We start from the raw sequence: 12,807 nt of genomic DNA, 5'->3' as shown, positions 1-12,807 counted from the left end.
CTATCTATCTATCTATCTATCTATCTATCTATCTATCTAGTATGTATATATGTCTATCTATCTATCTACTATGTACTTCTAGATTCCTGTCTACTCTCTACCCCCTGATTAGGGAGCTGAAACTTAAACAATGCTTTGACAGCCTCTGTTGCAAACTGTGTGGTTAAAGGAGAGCAGTCATCATGCTATAGAGAATGAAATTTCTGCTCCAATGCAAGGCACATTCACAGTCAATGAAGAGTGGGGCCCAGATGAAGCTTTTTGAAAAGATGTTCATCGCAATGTGTTTTATATATTGAAACTAATTTCATGTCCAGTGCTGAGAGCACAAATAAACTATGGTATGTTCATGTGACAGAACATTTTGTGACTGTTAACAAATACTGTTTCTGAATGAATGAGTGTGTGTGTGTGTGTGTGTGTGTGTGTGTGTGCGTGTGTGTGTGTAAAGACCTTAATATCACAAAGAAAATTTATTAAAAGAAGTATTGGAGGAAGCATATATGTTATTTTTCAATTATTAAAAGTACACATGAAGAAAACTACTTGGAAACATGCTGGTGAGATAACAGTGGCCTTGGGTGACATAATTTTGAGTGTTTTCATCCATGTTCTTTAAATATTTTGAGATTCTCATGAAGTATATGTCTTAATCCCTGTGTTATTGCTGTGAAGAGAAACCATGTCCAAGGGAATTCTCTTTTCTGTAGGGTGGATTTCATGACAGGGTTTTTCTGTATGAATCCCTGGCTGTTCTGAAACTCACTCTGTAGTCCATACTGGCCTTGAACTCACAGAGATCCACCTGCCTCTGTCTCCCGAGTGATGGGATTAAAGGCGTGCACCACCACCCAGCAGCAGTCCTAATGAAAGAAAGCATTTCATTAAAGGCTTGCTTATACTTTCAAAGGGTTAGTCTGTTATCAGCATGGCAGGGAACATGGCAGCAAGCATGGCACTGGAGTAGTAGCTGAGAGTTACATCTGATCTGTAGTCAGAGAGGGGAAGAGGGAGGGAGGGAGGGAGAGAGAGAGGAGGGCTGGGGGAGGAGACACACACACAGAGAAAGAGAGAGAGAGAGAGAGAGAGAGAGAGAGAGAGAGAGAGAGAGAGAGAGAGTAGGCTTAGCATGGGGATTTGAAACCTCAAAGCCCACCTACAATGATACACTTCCTTCAACAAGGACACACCTACTCTAATCTTTCTAATCCTTTCAAATAGTGACACTCCTTGATGACTAAGCATTCAAATCTATGAATCTATGGGTGACATTCTCATTCAAACCACCACAGGATATACTAGGTTTACTGGAGGAGGGGAGTTTTAAATTTACATTTTATTGAGTGATTTTTCTAAAAGAGAGAAATGTGTAACTTTAGCTGTTTCCTTGCTTTATAATAGCTAAATAATAAATCCTTGAAACAAAAGGGAAGACAGATTGACAGAATGAATATATAACCACAAATGCTCTGGTGACAAGGACCCTATGGTAGACATCTGTTGTGACTGGGATCTGAAATGTCCCCCACAGACTCCTGTTTTGAATGCTTGCTCCTTAGTAGAGTTTTGAAGGCTATGAGACCTTTAAGAGATGGGGTCTGACTAGAGGAAGTAGGACATTAGGGGCAGGTTTTTCAAGGCTATAACTTGGTCCCTAGTTCTAACACTGCTCTGCTTCCTAGTCTATGATGATGTGAGGAGTTTTGTCACACTCCTGCTGCTGTGCCTCCCTGTCATGCTGGGCTTGAATCTCTCTGGAACTGTGAGCAAGAAGAAACTTTTCCTCCCTTAAATCACTGTTGTCAGGTATTTTGGGCACATGGGGCACAACAGTAACTAAAACACAGCCTCTGTGTTCCGGCTCCCTGGTTCTTGGCCAGAGGCTTTGCAAAGTAGTTGCTGAATATAAGTGGGAGGGTATGAGTGAATATCTAGACCCCTCAGGTTACTAGACATGTCATTTTTTCCTCTTTGGAATCCTAGTTAGTTCTGCATCTAAGCCAGTCCTACCTATTGAGAGTCAAACATCTTTAGGCCTTAGAATGTGAACTCGGTTGGCAAGATCAATCACATGTTCTGCCCAATTTACCCCACCTCTTCATTTTTTTCTATTTTCCCTTCTGGGAAACTCCCCTCTCTATCGGTTTCCCCTAACCTCTTATTATAATGTAGCCCATCCCTTCTCTTGATTCCCATGGTTGTGACTCCTTCTTTGTACATATCTGTATTTCATCCACTGTAATTTTGTAGATGAATAAAACTTGTAGTTGGTGTAAAACCCCATTTGAGCTATTTGTGTCTATTTCATTTCATTACCAAACTGCATGGGGGAGTCATTAACAAGCAACAACAGCAGTCACACACATTTCCACTAAACATTTACTTGGGACAGTGTGTGCCATTGCCAGGGATGTGGAGATGTGTGGTTCCAGAGCTAAGGTACATGAATGTGGCTCAGTAGCTAAGGAAGTCTATGAGGAGTATGAAAGAGACAATAGTAAATGGCTAGGAAGCAGAGTGAAGCTTGGGGTGGGAGGGTTATTTTTGGAGATGAGCCTTATAGGATTGGTAGAGAGCAAGAGGTAAAAGCATTCTACATCCAGAAACAAATCAAGGTAACCAAACCAAGTCTGTCTGCTACCCTGGGCAATCCTCTTCTTGGTTGTTTGATATGAAAACAGAGTACAGAAAGGGCAGAATACAAGACATGAAAAGTGTTCAGATAGTTCACACCCTGTGCACCCACATGTAACCCAGATCTATGTCCTCAAGAGGAATTTGTAATTTTTTGTTGCTGTTCCAATGTTCTTCAGTAATGTCACCACTCTATGTTTGACATGTATACTCTAAGCTTTAGCATAGCTTATGTTTCTGGTAAGTGCACAGGGCTATCTCCTCTAGCCATGATATTCTCATAGAGCTCCTGGGAAAGGTACTCTTGAGTGCACCTAGGATCTGTAAGGCAACAGGGTACAAGTTTGGTTTCTGTGGCTGTTCATCACAAGGTTTTCACCCTAGGTTGAAATGCTTCTGGAATCCTAAAATAAAAAGATCTGATTACATAGAAGATCCTGGCAGTAGAGCATTTTATCAGAGGACATCTAGATAAAAGTGAGAGGTAGCAAATAATGATCAAAGTGGTAGACACAGAAGCCAGCCAGGAAAGTCCATGAACCCAGGATCAGGATGCTTATACTCTATTATTATTATTATTATTATTATTATTATTGTTATTCTTATTATTATCATTATTATTAGCATCACCATCATCATCATCACCACCACCATCATCATCATTATTATCATTGCCTCTGCTAAAACTCAGGTCTGTGAGTTTGGGTCATATCTTTGGCCTTAGGTTTCCTTATCACCATTTGAGAGAAGTGACCTAAATCATAGTTTTTATAGTGTGTTGACTGCTGCTAGAGTAAGATGTGGTTTTAGATCACGACCACGCAAATTCATGCATGCATGCCCAGCAGAAACAACAAACAATAGCTGCACAGAACAATACAGTACACTTGAGCATATTCTATTCTACTCTATTCTATTTCATTGTTTTCAAAAATGCTAGTCTTGACCTGCTGAATTGGTTTTGCAATTCACTAATGGGTCATGCCCTGCAATTTGAAAAAAAATACAGAACACTGTAATTTCCGAGGTCCCTTCCAGAAGTAGGATACAATGATTCTGTTCCATGCTTACAGGAAGTTTCTGAAAACAATGGCTGATCTGTGATAGATGACAATGTACTTACATTGTGGAGGAAGTGCATAGTGTAGAATAAGGCAGGCAAGTGACCTGAAGATGAACAAGTCATTTTGAACCACTCCTAAGGGGCATGGATTATACTTTACCTCTGAGAATGATTCTTGAGAGGATCTTCAAGCTATCACACCTAGTACTGCCCTAGTCAACAGCCATCAGAGACTGGGATGTCAGACCTACTGGCAAAGTCAAAAGCTCCTTGGTTATGGGCATACTTCTGTTCCCAGCATGTGAGACCCTCAAAGTATAACCTGTATTGACATCATCTTCATATATATTTCATCTAATAAGAATACAGAAGTTGGGGTAATTTTATTTTGTTTGTGTATTTGTGTGTATGTATGATGTGTAAGTGTGTGTATGCATACATCCTGTGTGTGAGTGTGGTCACTTTCATGCCATGTTGTTCATTTGGAGATCAAAGAACAACTTAAGGTGTTCAACTTCCAACTTGTTTGAAATAAGGTCTCTTTGATGTTCTCTATTGTGTACGTCAGTCTTGAAAGAACACTGGTGTTACAGACCTATGCTATCAACTTTACATGGGCTCTGTGGATTTGAACTCAGGTTCTTACACTCACATGGAAGTATTTTTACACAAGAGACATCTCAAGAAACTTAGACATCTCTATACTTTCTTCTTTTAATCTTATACCTTAGACTCTTGGTCTTCTTTTTTCCTATTGTAGGAAAAGAAAGTAATTTTTGATTAATCAGTGATAGGTCAATGTAGCATCATTTCATTGGAGCCTTAGAACCACACTATGAGTGATCTGTGATCCCATTTTTCTGGAGTATGGGACCAAAATCAAATAGTTCCATGATTTGCTCTGGCTCTTGCTCTGGTGATTAAGCCCCATCTTTTCATCACTGAGAGCCCAAATTCTCCCTACCAGCCCATGCTGCCATCACTTTAATACAGAATCTTTCAAGGTAGGTTTTGGTGGCTGGTAGAAAGCAACAGTATCAGACAGAGCAGGACTAAACCCAGAGATGGACACTTCCTAATCACTCATATGTAAAGATATGGATCTGGAATGCTAGGAATGTTCAACGACTTGCACAAGGCCATGTGAGCTATAGCACAACATAGAGCCCTGGTGGTCTTTCCTAAGGGTATCTGACACCAACACAAGCATCAGTAACAGTAATGACCAGTCTTCCTGTTGTAAAGCTTCATCTTGTTATAGAAGTTGAGAAAAATTGTTCATTCTTTCGGTGTTCTGTTCTATAAAAGGTGGGGTATTTTAAAGAGCTGAAACTTGTTAGGAAACCTCCACCTATCTTCCTGATGCTAAGAAGCCTACATTTCATAATCCGTCCAGAGTTGGGAGCAGGTCTGAATTACTATGGATCTGCAGAAAAAGCCCAATAGGACAGTTTCAAGAAATGTGACTGTGAATTTTGGCTGGTTGGCAGGCATTTTGTAGTTCTTGCTGTTCCTGTGTGCTGTCCTCCTCTCTCCTCCAAGTTGCCAAGCAGAGTGGGTAAAGGGCTGGTTGCCAAAGAAAGAAGAACAGGTGGGAATGAACGGTATCCCTTGGTGAACTTCCCTCCCTGTCTTCCCAGCATCTCAGAGGACTCTGGAGGCAGCAACTCCAGACTAACTACATTTCCATTTTGCTTACCAAGCTGTTGGCTGCTGTGGAATGGCTTGAGCATAGCAGGAAAGTAGGAGCAATCGGCTGTGTATCTGCAACACCAACTATTTCAGATGCTTTCTAAAGGACAAATGTGTGATGCTCCTCGCTGCTTTCTATCACAGGCTGTCAGAATGGATGGTCTGTGTGGGCATGGGTTTCTGGCTGAGAAGTTATTATGCTGTGAGGGTAAGGATGATCAGCAGAAAGGCAGGAAGGAAGGTTAACAAAGATATTTGTAGGTAAATTTTTCTTGTAGACACTCTAAGAATGTGTTTTTAAATTTTCCTTCTCTCCTTTGAAGGAGTAAAAATTCCATTTCTGAGTAACTTGGCACATTTTGCTGAATTTTTTCTTTATCACACACAGAATTCAAACGTTAATTTCAGCTATCTGCTCCCCTTCCCCCTCTTCAATTTTGAAGATCCTGGGAGAAGGAAGAGAGTGGTGCTAGGATTAGCCCATGGTAGGGTAGAATGTCTATCTAGGACAGAAGGTTAAAACATGAACTTTAAGCCCCCATGATTGGGAGTATTGGTAATCAGACCCTGGTCCTCTGGAAGAGAAGTCAGTGCTCCTAACTGCTGAGCCACCTCTCCAATCCCAAGCATAAGCATTTTATTCTTTGCCTGTAAGTTAAACTTTAAGGTAGCAAGAATCACATAAAGCCAAGAGAGCTGGAATCAAATAAGCACCAATCCTAGAAGGGCAGGGGGATAAATTCGGGCTGCACAGAGCTTGGGCAAGGTTATGTGTGCCTCCAATCTTCACTCCTTCCCGATAGCTCCTAAAAGCAAACCTCCTAGGCAGAAGCCCTTCCCACTCCTCACCTCTTCTGGTATTTGAGAAAGGGTCTCAAATGATAGTCTAGAATCACATGGAAGTCATTATTCGATTAAAAGTCCCAGACTAATCTCAGTCTCACAGAAATCTTTCTGCCTCAGCCTTCTGGGTGACAATACACAAACACACACGCGCGCGCGCGCACACACACACACACACGCACGCACACACGCACGCACGCACGCACGCACGCACGCACGCACAAGAATCTTAAATCTTATGTCTAATTCAGGTCATTTCTGAGAACCCAAGTGAATGACAATATCCACGCTGTGATACATCATTATGAATAAAGATCTAGACAATCTCATTCCCTCTGAGGTGTGGGAGGGGAATGAGCTCAGAGGAATCTCTAAAGACTCTGCTTCCCTACAGACACGATGGTCTTTCTTTCAGCAGTTCAGGTTTGTGGTGTCTGTCTGTACTCAAGTTGTCTTTCTGGAATGTAGTAAATCTCTCCCAACCTCTTCTAGACATTATCTAGAACATTCTCTCAGTTCTTGGTTACACCTAATTCTGTGGAAATCACAGAAGGTGGAAGTGTTGAGTTCTTTGCTAGATACTTTTAATATGGCCAATAACTCCCTCTCCCTACCTGAATCACTTTAGCTAATTTATTTCTGTGTTGGTTTAAGAAAAAGAAGCAGCTTTGAAACCAGAGATAGCCTGTGACCCCAGATATTCTACTTCTAAAGTATATGACTATAAATGTCCTTTTTCTGAACTCGTCTATAAAATGAGCCAATGCTTCCTCTGTGGGTTGAGTGAAGGGCCTATGGTATTATGAAGAGAATGCACCTGCTGCCGTGAGACATGCAAATAGCCTTTTGTTGTTGTAAAGGATAAAAATGAAGCATCTAAACCCCCTCCAAGGTTAATGCTCACCATCATCTGCCCCAGCCTTGGGTAGCAGTAACATAGAGAAAATGACAGATAAGGCAAGTAAGTGACTGACTTGAAGGAAGTAGATACATTAATTGGGAGAATGTATTAGTTTCCTATGTTATTATCTCATAATAAACTACTATAAAGTTAGCAACTCAAAATGCCATTGTTAAGTAGACCAGGTGGCACAGGTCTGTAATACCAGTGACCTAGGAGGTTGAGATGAGATCATAAGTTTGAGGCCAACATAGGCAACTTAGTAAGACTGTCTCAAAATAAAAAAAAATATAAGAACAGGGCTGGTGATACATCTCAGTGACAGCATTTGCTTAGCAAGTGTAAAGCCCTAGTTTCAATGCAGTACCACAAAACTAAAACCAACAACCCCTCCAATATTATCTTGCAATATAGTGATTCGAGAGTCTGAATCTGTGCCCTTTGTTCAGAGTCCCACTAGGCTAAAAATCAAGATGTCACTTAGGGATGCTGCCTTCTGAGGTCCGGGTGTCTCTTTCAAGCCTATCAGTTCTTGGCAAAAGTAGCATTTTTTGAGACTATAGAACTGTGGCTTTCAGTATCTATAGGTTGCCCATCATTTCCCATCATCAGGCTTTCTTCACAATGTAGCACTTTGCTTTTTCAAGGGCATAGGCAAATAAATGTCTGTTATTTCTTGTCTCCTAAGGACCCACATGATGACCCACTCAATAGAATACTTTCCCTGTTGATAAATCCAAAGTCAGCTGCACAGGGACCATAAAAGATCCTTTTGCAAATTGATGTAGAGTAAGTCACATATTCTTCCCACACTCAAGATTACATGGGTTATGTATTGAGAGTGCAGGAATCTTGGGGGCCATCCTGGGATTCTAGTTGACAGAGGGCCCCCTACTTGTTGTCAAATAGTAAACCTATCTTACTTCTCTTTTTTATTGCTATGAGAATATGTATTGCAAAGGTAACTAAATGTGTTATCATTCATGATTCAGCCATGATGAAAATGCTAAAAATGGAAGAAAATAGGATAGGGTGAATCTGAAAGTGGGGAAGCTTTTCAATGGTAGTGGTATAGCAACATTATGAACAAATTAATTCAACTTAGTTTAACCATTACTTAGTAAAAGAAATTACTTTGTGTATGTGTATACATGTTCATATGTTTATGTGTACATGGTATACATATATATGTATGTGCATTTGGAGGCCAATGTCAGGTGTCAACCTCTATCATTTTCCAACCTATTTTGGGGAACACTTTCTCACTGAATGTGGAGCTCACTGATTTGGTTATATAGGCTGGCCAGCGATGTCTGGGGATCCCATTGTCACTGTTCCCTCACTGCTGGGACTATAAGCATCTATTGTTGTGCATGCTTATTTCATGGATGCTGGGGATCTCACCGCTGATCCTCATGCTTACTTTACTAATGGCTCCATCTTCCTCAAGCCCAGAAATGACTTTTTAATTAGGACAATGGGATGGCTTCATTGAGTGTTCCATTGTGCTTTCTCCTGCCTCCAGTAGATGCAGCATACACTTAATACTGTGACTAAAGAACATAGCTGAACAGTGATTGATAGACATCACTGTGGCAACAAGTGAGTGAAAATATCTCCTGCTAATGCATGGATTTCACCCACTCTAGCTTCTCAGAAGAGAAAGGGTGGGGGAGGTGTGGATCCTTGGCTGTAAAAGCAGCCATTGTGCATGAGGGTTGGTTCCTTTGAAGAACCAGGATGAGGGTACCCACACTTCAATTCAGAAATTAATCTTTGCATCTGTAATCTGTTCTTAGTATCAAGCAGTTTAGCAGTCAAAAACCTCAAGATGGGCTTGTCCATTGACCATAGTAGGAATGAATTTAAGGCAACAGCAAAGAGGGTCATTAAAAATAATAACACTTCCTTTCAAATAATGTGGAATTTATATTTAGTAATGAGAAAAATTGCTGAATTTCTTTTTTAGTTTATGTTACGTGATAGTTTCTGAAATTATAGTTACCTGCTACAGAAAGGTGGGAGCTGTACTTTTGGAGGCATATAGGGCCTCTCAAATCTAATGATTTTAGGTCATTCCTAGGAGATTGTATCATAGTATAGCAGGAAGTATGTGCCAGACATCATTTTTCTTAATCTGTTGCTTTCAGGAAGAATCACGTCAACATTTTCATACAAAACCACATACCATATGTCTTAAGATGATAGGGATTCTGTCTAGCATTGTGCCTGACCCTAATAGCTGTTGTATAATGTTCATGGGTGGATATTTATTTCCATTATCATCATTCTCCTCTATCCACCCATGTTACACAGTCTCTCTCACTCCTCCAAAATCCCAAGGCATCATCAGAAAACATTTTACATTTCTCAAGCTTTTCTGATGATAAAAATAACAACTTTGGAACACTCTTAATATGTACAGGTCATCAACACAGTGTTGATGCCAGGGCTCACTGATCTTCAGGTTTTTTTTTTCCCGAGCACACCCGATGAGTCTTTTCCTCAAGCCAACAATAAGGTAAATAGCGGGACCAGAGATTGAAAAGCCATGGGCATGTGACCTTTTATTGTGAGGAGGTGCCAAGGTCTAATCAACAACACAGATGGTATGGGGGGGATTAAGTCTTCTGACCTACCTGCACTCAGCTGGGCTCAGCCCCAAATTATTACTCTAACCTCTCTGAAGAGACACACTTGATGGGAGGGATACCCACACCTGTGCACACACACTTCTGGAATTACCTATTGAGTTTCTTGTTCCCTTTCTATTCCACAATCAGACTTTCTGTTCTGTCCCTTCTTCCAGTTGTCAGAAGCACATGAATTCACAGCCACCTTTGTTGAGTTTAGCAATGACCTCAGCCTGTTGAGCAGGAGTTGACCTCTGTGTCTAGAGACAAGCTGATATTCCAGCCAATCCCATCATTGTACTAGAGTGTTCCTCTAGGGGTAACTGAATGAGATTTCTGTCTTCAGATCTCCGCCCACTGTCCACTGGAGAGGAGCACCCTGATCTATACTTGCCCCTTCCCTTCTATACCAAGGCCTCCCACACATTCTCTCAGGCCTGAAAAGATCAGCTTGTCCCTTTGTGAATCCTTCTGCTCTTGCCTACAGGCTTCAGTGACCCCTGACTGGTTCACCAGGCACTCACAGTTCCTAAGGAGAAAGTTGAGGCTAGAGAATAGCTTGAGAAAGAAAAATTGCCCCTTTCATTCATGGTTCCATTGACCCTCCTCCTTCCTCCAAAAGAGTGCTGCCTCTACCAAGGGAAATAATCTTCTGATTCATATTCTTAAAGATTAAACATCTAGGAAGAATAAAGAGACAGAAGAGAGTAATCTCTGTGGCCAAAGGTGAGAAATTAGGATAGACTATTTATGGTCCCCCTAGAACAACAGTGGTTAAATATGTTAGTCACATATAGCTATTTTAACTAATAATAAAAGTTAAAATTTTATTTCCTCACTCACTAGCTAATCCCCTTTGAAGTGCTCAATAGCCACTGTGGTCTCCCATCTCTTGGTCCAAGGGCAAAGGGGATACTATATTGTATAGTGCTGCTATACAGAATTTTCTCAGCATGGAACATTTTATTAGATAATTTTGAAGCATGATATATTCTTTTTGATTCTGCATGTGTTTCAATACATCATTTTATATGTGTTTGTTTCTGTTTTATAGTGCTAAGAATCAAACTCAGAGTTTCACATGAGCTGAATTAGTGATTTTTGTAGTAATGAATACTTTATTCTAGATTAAACAGTGCTATTAAATATTGTATTAGAAAAAAACAAAAATAACTGCAGTCCATGGTGAGAGGGGGGAAATTTGATCATCAAAAGGCTATATATACTTTACCCAGTTCTCATTCTTCTATTCACTTTCCACAGAGCATTCACTTTCCTGTCTATGTTTTCTATAGATTATCATGTTCCAGGTTAGACTTCTCAAAGGGAATGGTAGATCAGTATTCTAGAAGAAAAGGCTCAGAATGGAACAAAAAGCCTATGTGGGGCCCAGGGATAAACAGTGAAGCAGAGTGTCTCCAAACCATGCACTGGGGAAATGAAACAAAGCTGGAAGAAGTCTGAGACAGAGAGGAGCAGGATGCTCCTGGGCCAGGAGTCGGGCTCTGGATCATGGGTCTGAAGGATGAAACGAACTGTACATGATCTCAACAGTCTTGAGACTGATAGGCTGCCAAGCGCTCATGAGTGTCTCTGGGTGGCCATTTCTCATCATAGTTCCCTAGTTCCCAGAAGGTTTTTCTGTAAGTGTGCATCCTCTGCTCATAAGAAGTTCATTTTGTCCTGTGCTGTAATGAAGGAGACAATGGTGAATTAAATGCTATGTTTAGGAGAAAGAATGTCTTCCTTGATTTCCCAGATGAGTTGTAAGAACCATGTTATCTCCAGATCCCAGCCATAGCAACTATTACACCTGTCATGGTTCCTTTAATGCTTGTGCTAACCTTTGATGAAACCAGGGAAAATGGCAATCAATGGAGTCAAGAGGTGGAGGGCAGGATCAGAAACCTACAGCCAGAAGCCACAAGGGATAAGAAACAACATAAAATATAGGCCAAAGTTCAGGTAGACAGCAAGAACAATATGCAGAAGTATCCTGTGGTTTCCTGTCTCTTGGTCCTAGGGTGTACTTGTCTCTATGTATTATCAACTTCAAAGTTTTTCATCCTTGAGTTAGGTTTTTGGTGGGATCAGTTAATCTAGACTTCACCTCTATATGCCTCCCCATCTCCCTGTCAATATGCCCCCACACACACACCCAGAGTCCACTAAATGAATAATTAGAGCTCCCGATGCATAATACCCTCTTTGTTTTTTTGTCTTGCAGCTGTCTCCAATTTGGACATTGAGAGTAAGTTGAGTGTATACTACCGTGCGCCATGGCACCAACAGCGAAACATCTTCCTCCCAGCTACCAGGCCACCCTGTGTGGAGGAGCTGCACCGCCATGCCAGACAGAGTCTGCAAGCCCTGCGCAGAGGTAACTGATCCCAGGCTGGGGGATTTCTGTGACACTACCGGAAAGCTGTGCCATCTAGGGTTTTTCTGTCCCATCAGTCCTGTCACCTCTTTAGTTAAAGCAAGCACTTTGAAATGTTCACATTTCTACCCGGCATGAGATCCATACATAATATCAGCTACATGTGTCTATGTATTAAAATTATCATTACAGGCTAAGTACGATCACAAAGAGAATTCAAAAAGGAAAAGCATTAATAACACTATTTCTCAATATGCAAGTGCCAATTCACAATTGTATTAGATGACATAATGAAAGCAGTTAGATGTCTGCACCTCTCAAAATAACTTTGAATTTAATAAAGACAGAAGTCATTCCAAACAAAAAATGTGGAGAAATGAAGAAGCCCTGGAGGCAGGGGCAGGAGAAGAGCCACGAAAATTGGCATATTCAGCATCTATTGGATATGGGCAAAGTAAGACTTTGGCTTATAATGAATAGGGAATTAGATTTGACTCAGAAATAGGTTCCTGGCTTCTTTCTATAGGAGATTTGGATAAGGCATTTAAATGTTGTATGGGCTTTCCATTGACCATTCAGCACATTACAGGATGGCTATTATGCTTGGTTCCTGCCCAGTAATTCTAACCATCATAGTAAGGCTCTCAAGTGCTCTTCTGTT

The 12,807-nt window shown here is 40.9% G+C and overlaps 1 protein-coding gene across 1 annotated transcript in view; it reads left to right on the top strand.

The window, feature by feature from the left end:
* The window catches only part of Nhs (NHS actin remodeling regulator), a 327,787-nt gene that overhangs the window by 274,145 nt on the left and 40,835 nt on the right, over nucleotides 1-12,807 (top strand). The window contains exon 2 of the mRNA XM_027432746.2: nucleotides 11,994-12,146. Coding sequence (XP_027288547.1) covers nucleotides 11,994-12,146 — 153 coding nt within the window. The remainder of the gene's footprint in view (nucleotides 1-11,993; nucleotides 12,147-12,807) is intronic.

Source organism: Cricetulus griseus, chromosome X, assembly GCF_003668045.3.
Source record: "Cricetulus griseus strain 17A/GY chromosome X, alternate assembly CriGri-PICRH-1.0, whole genome shotgun sequence".
In the NCBI taxonomy this organism is placed as follows: Eukaryota; Metazoa; Chordata; class Mammalia; order Rodentia; family Cricetidae; genus Cricetulus; species Cricetulus griseus.
Note: the sequence above shows the minus strand (reverse complement) of the source record. Positions and strands in the feature narration are given on the sequence as shown.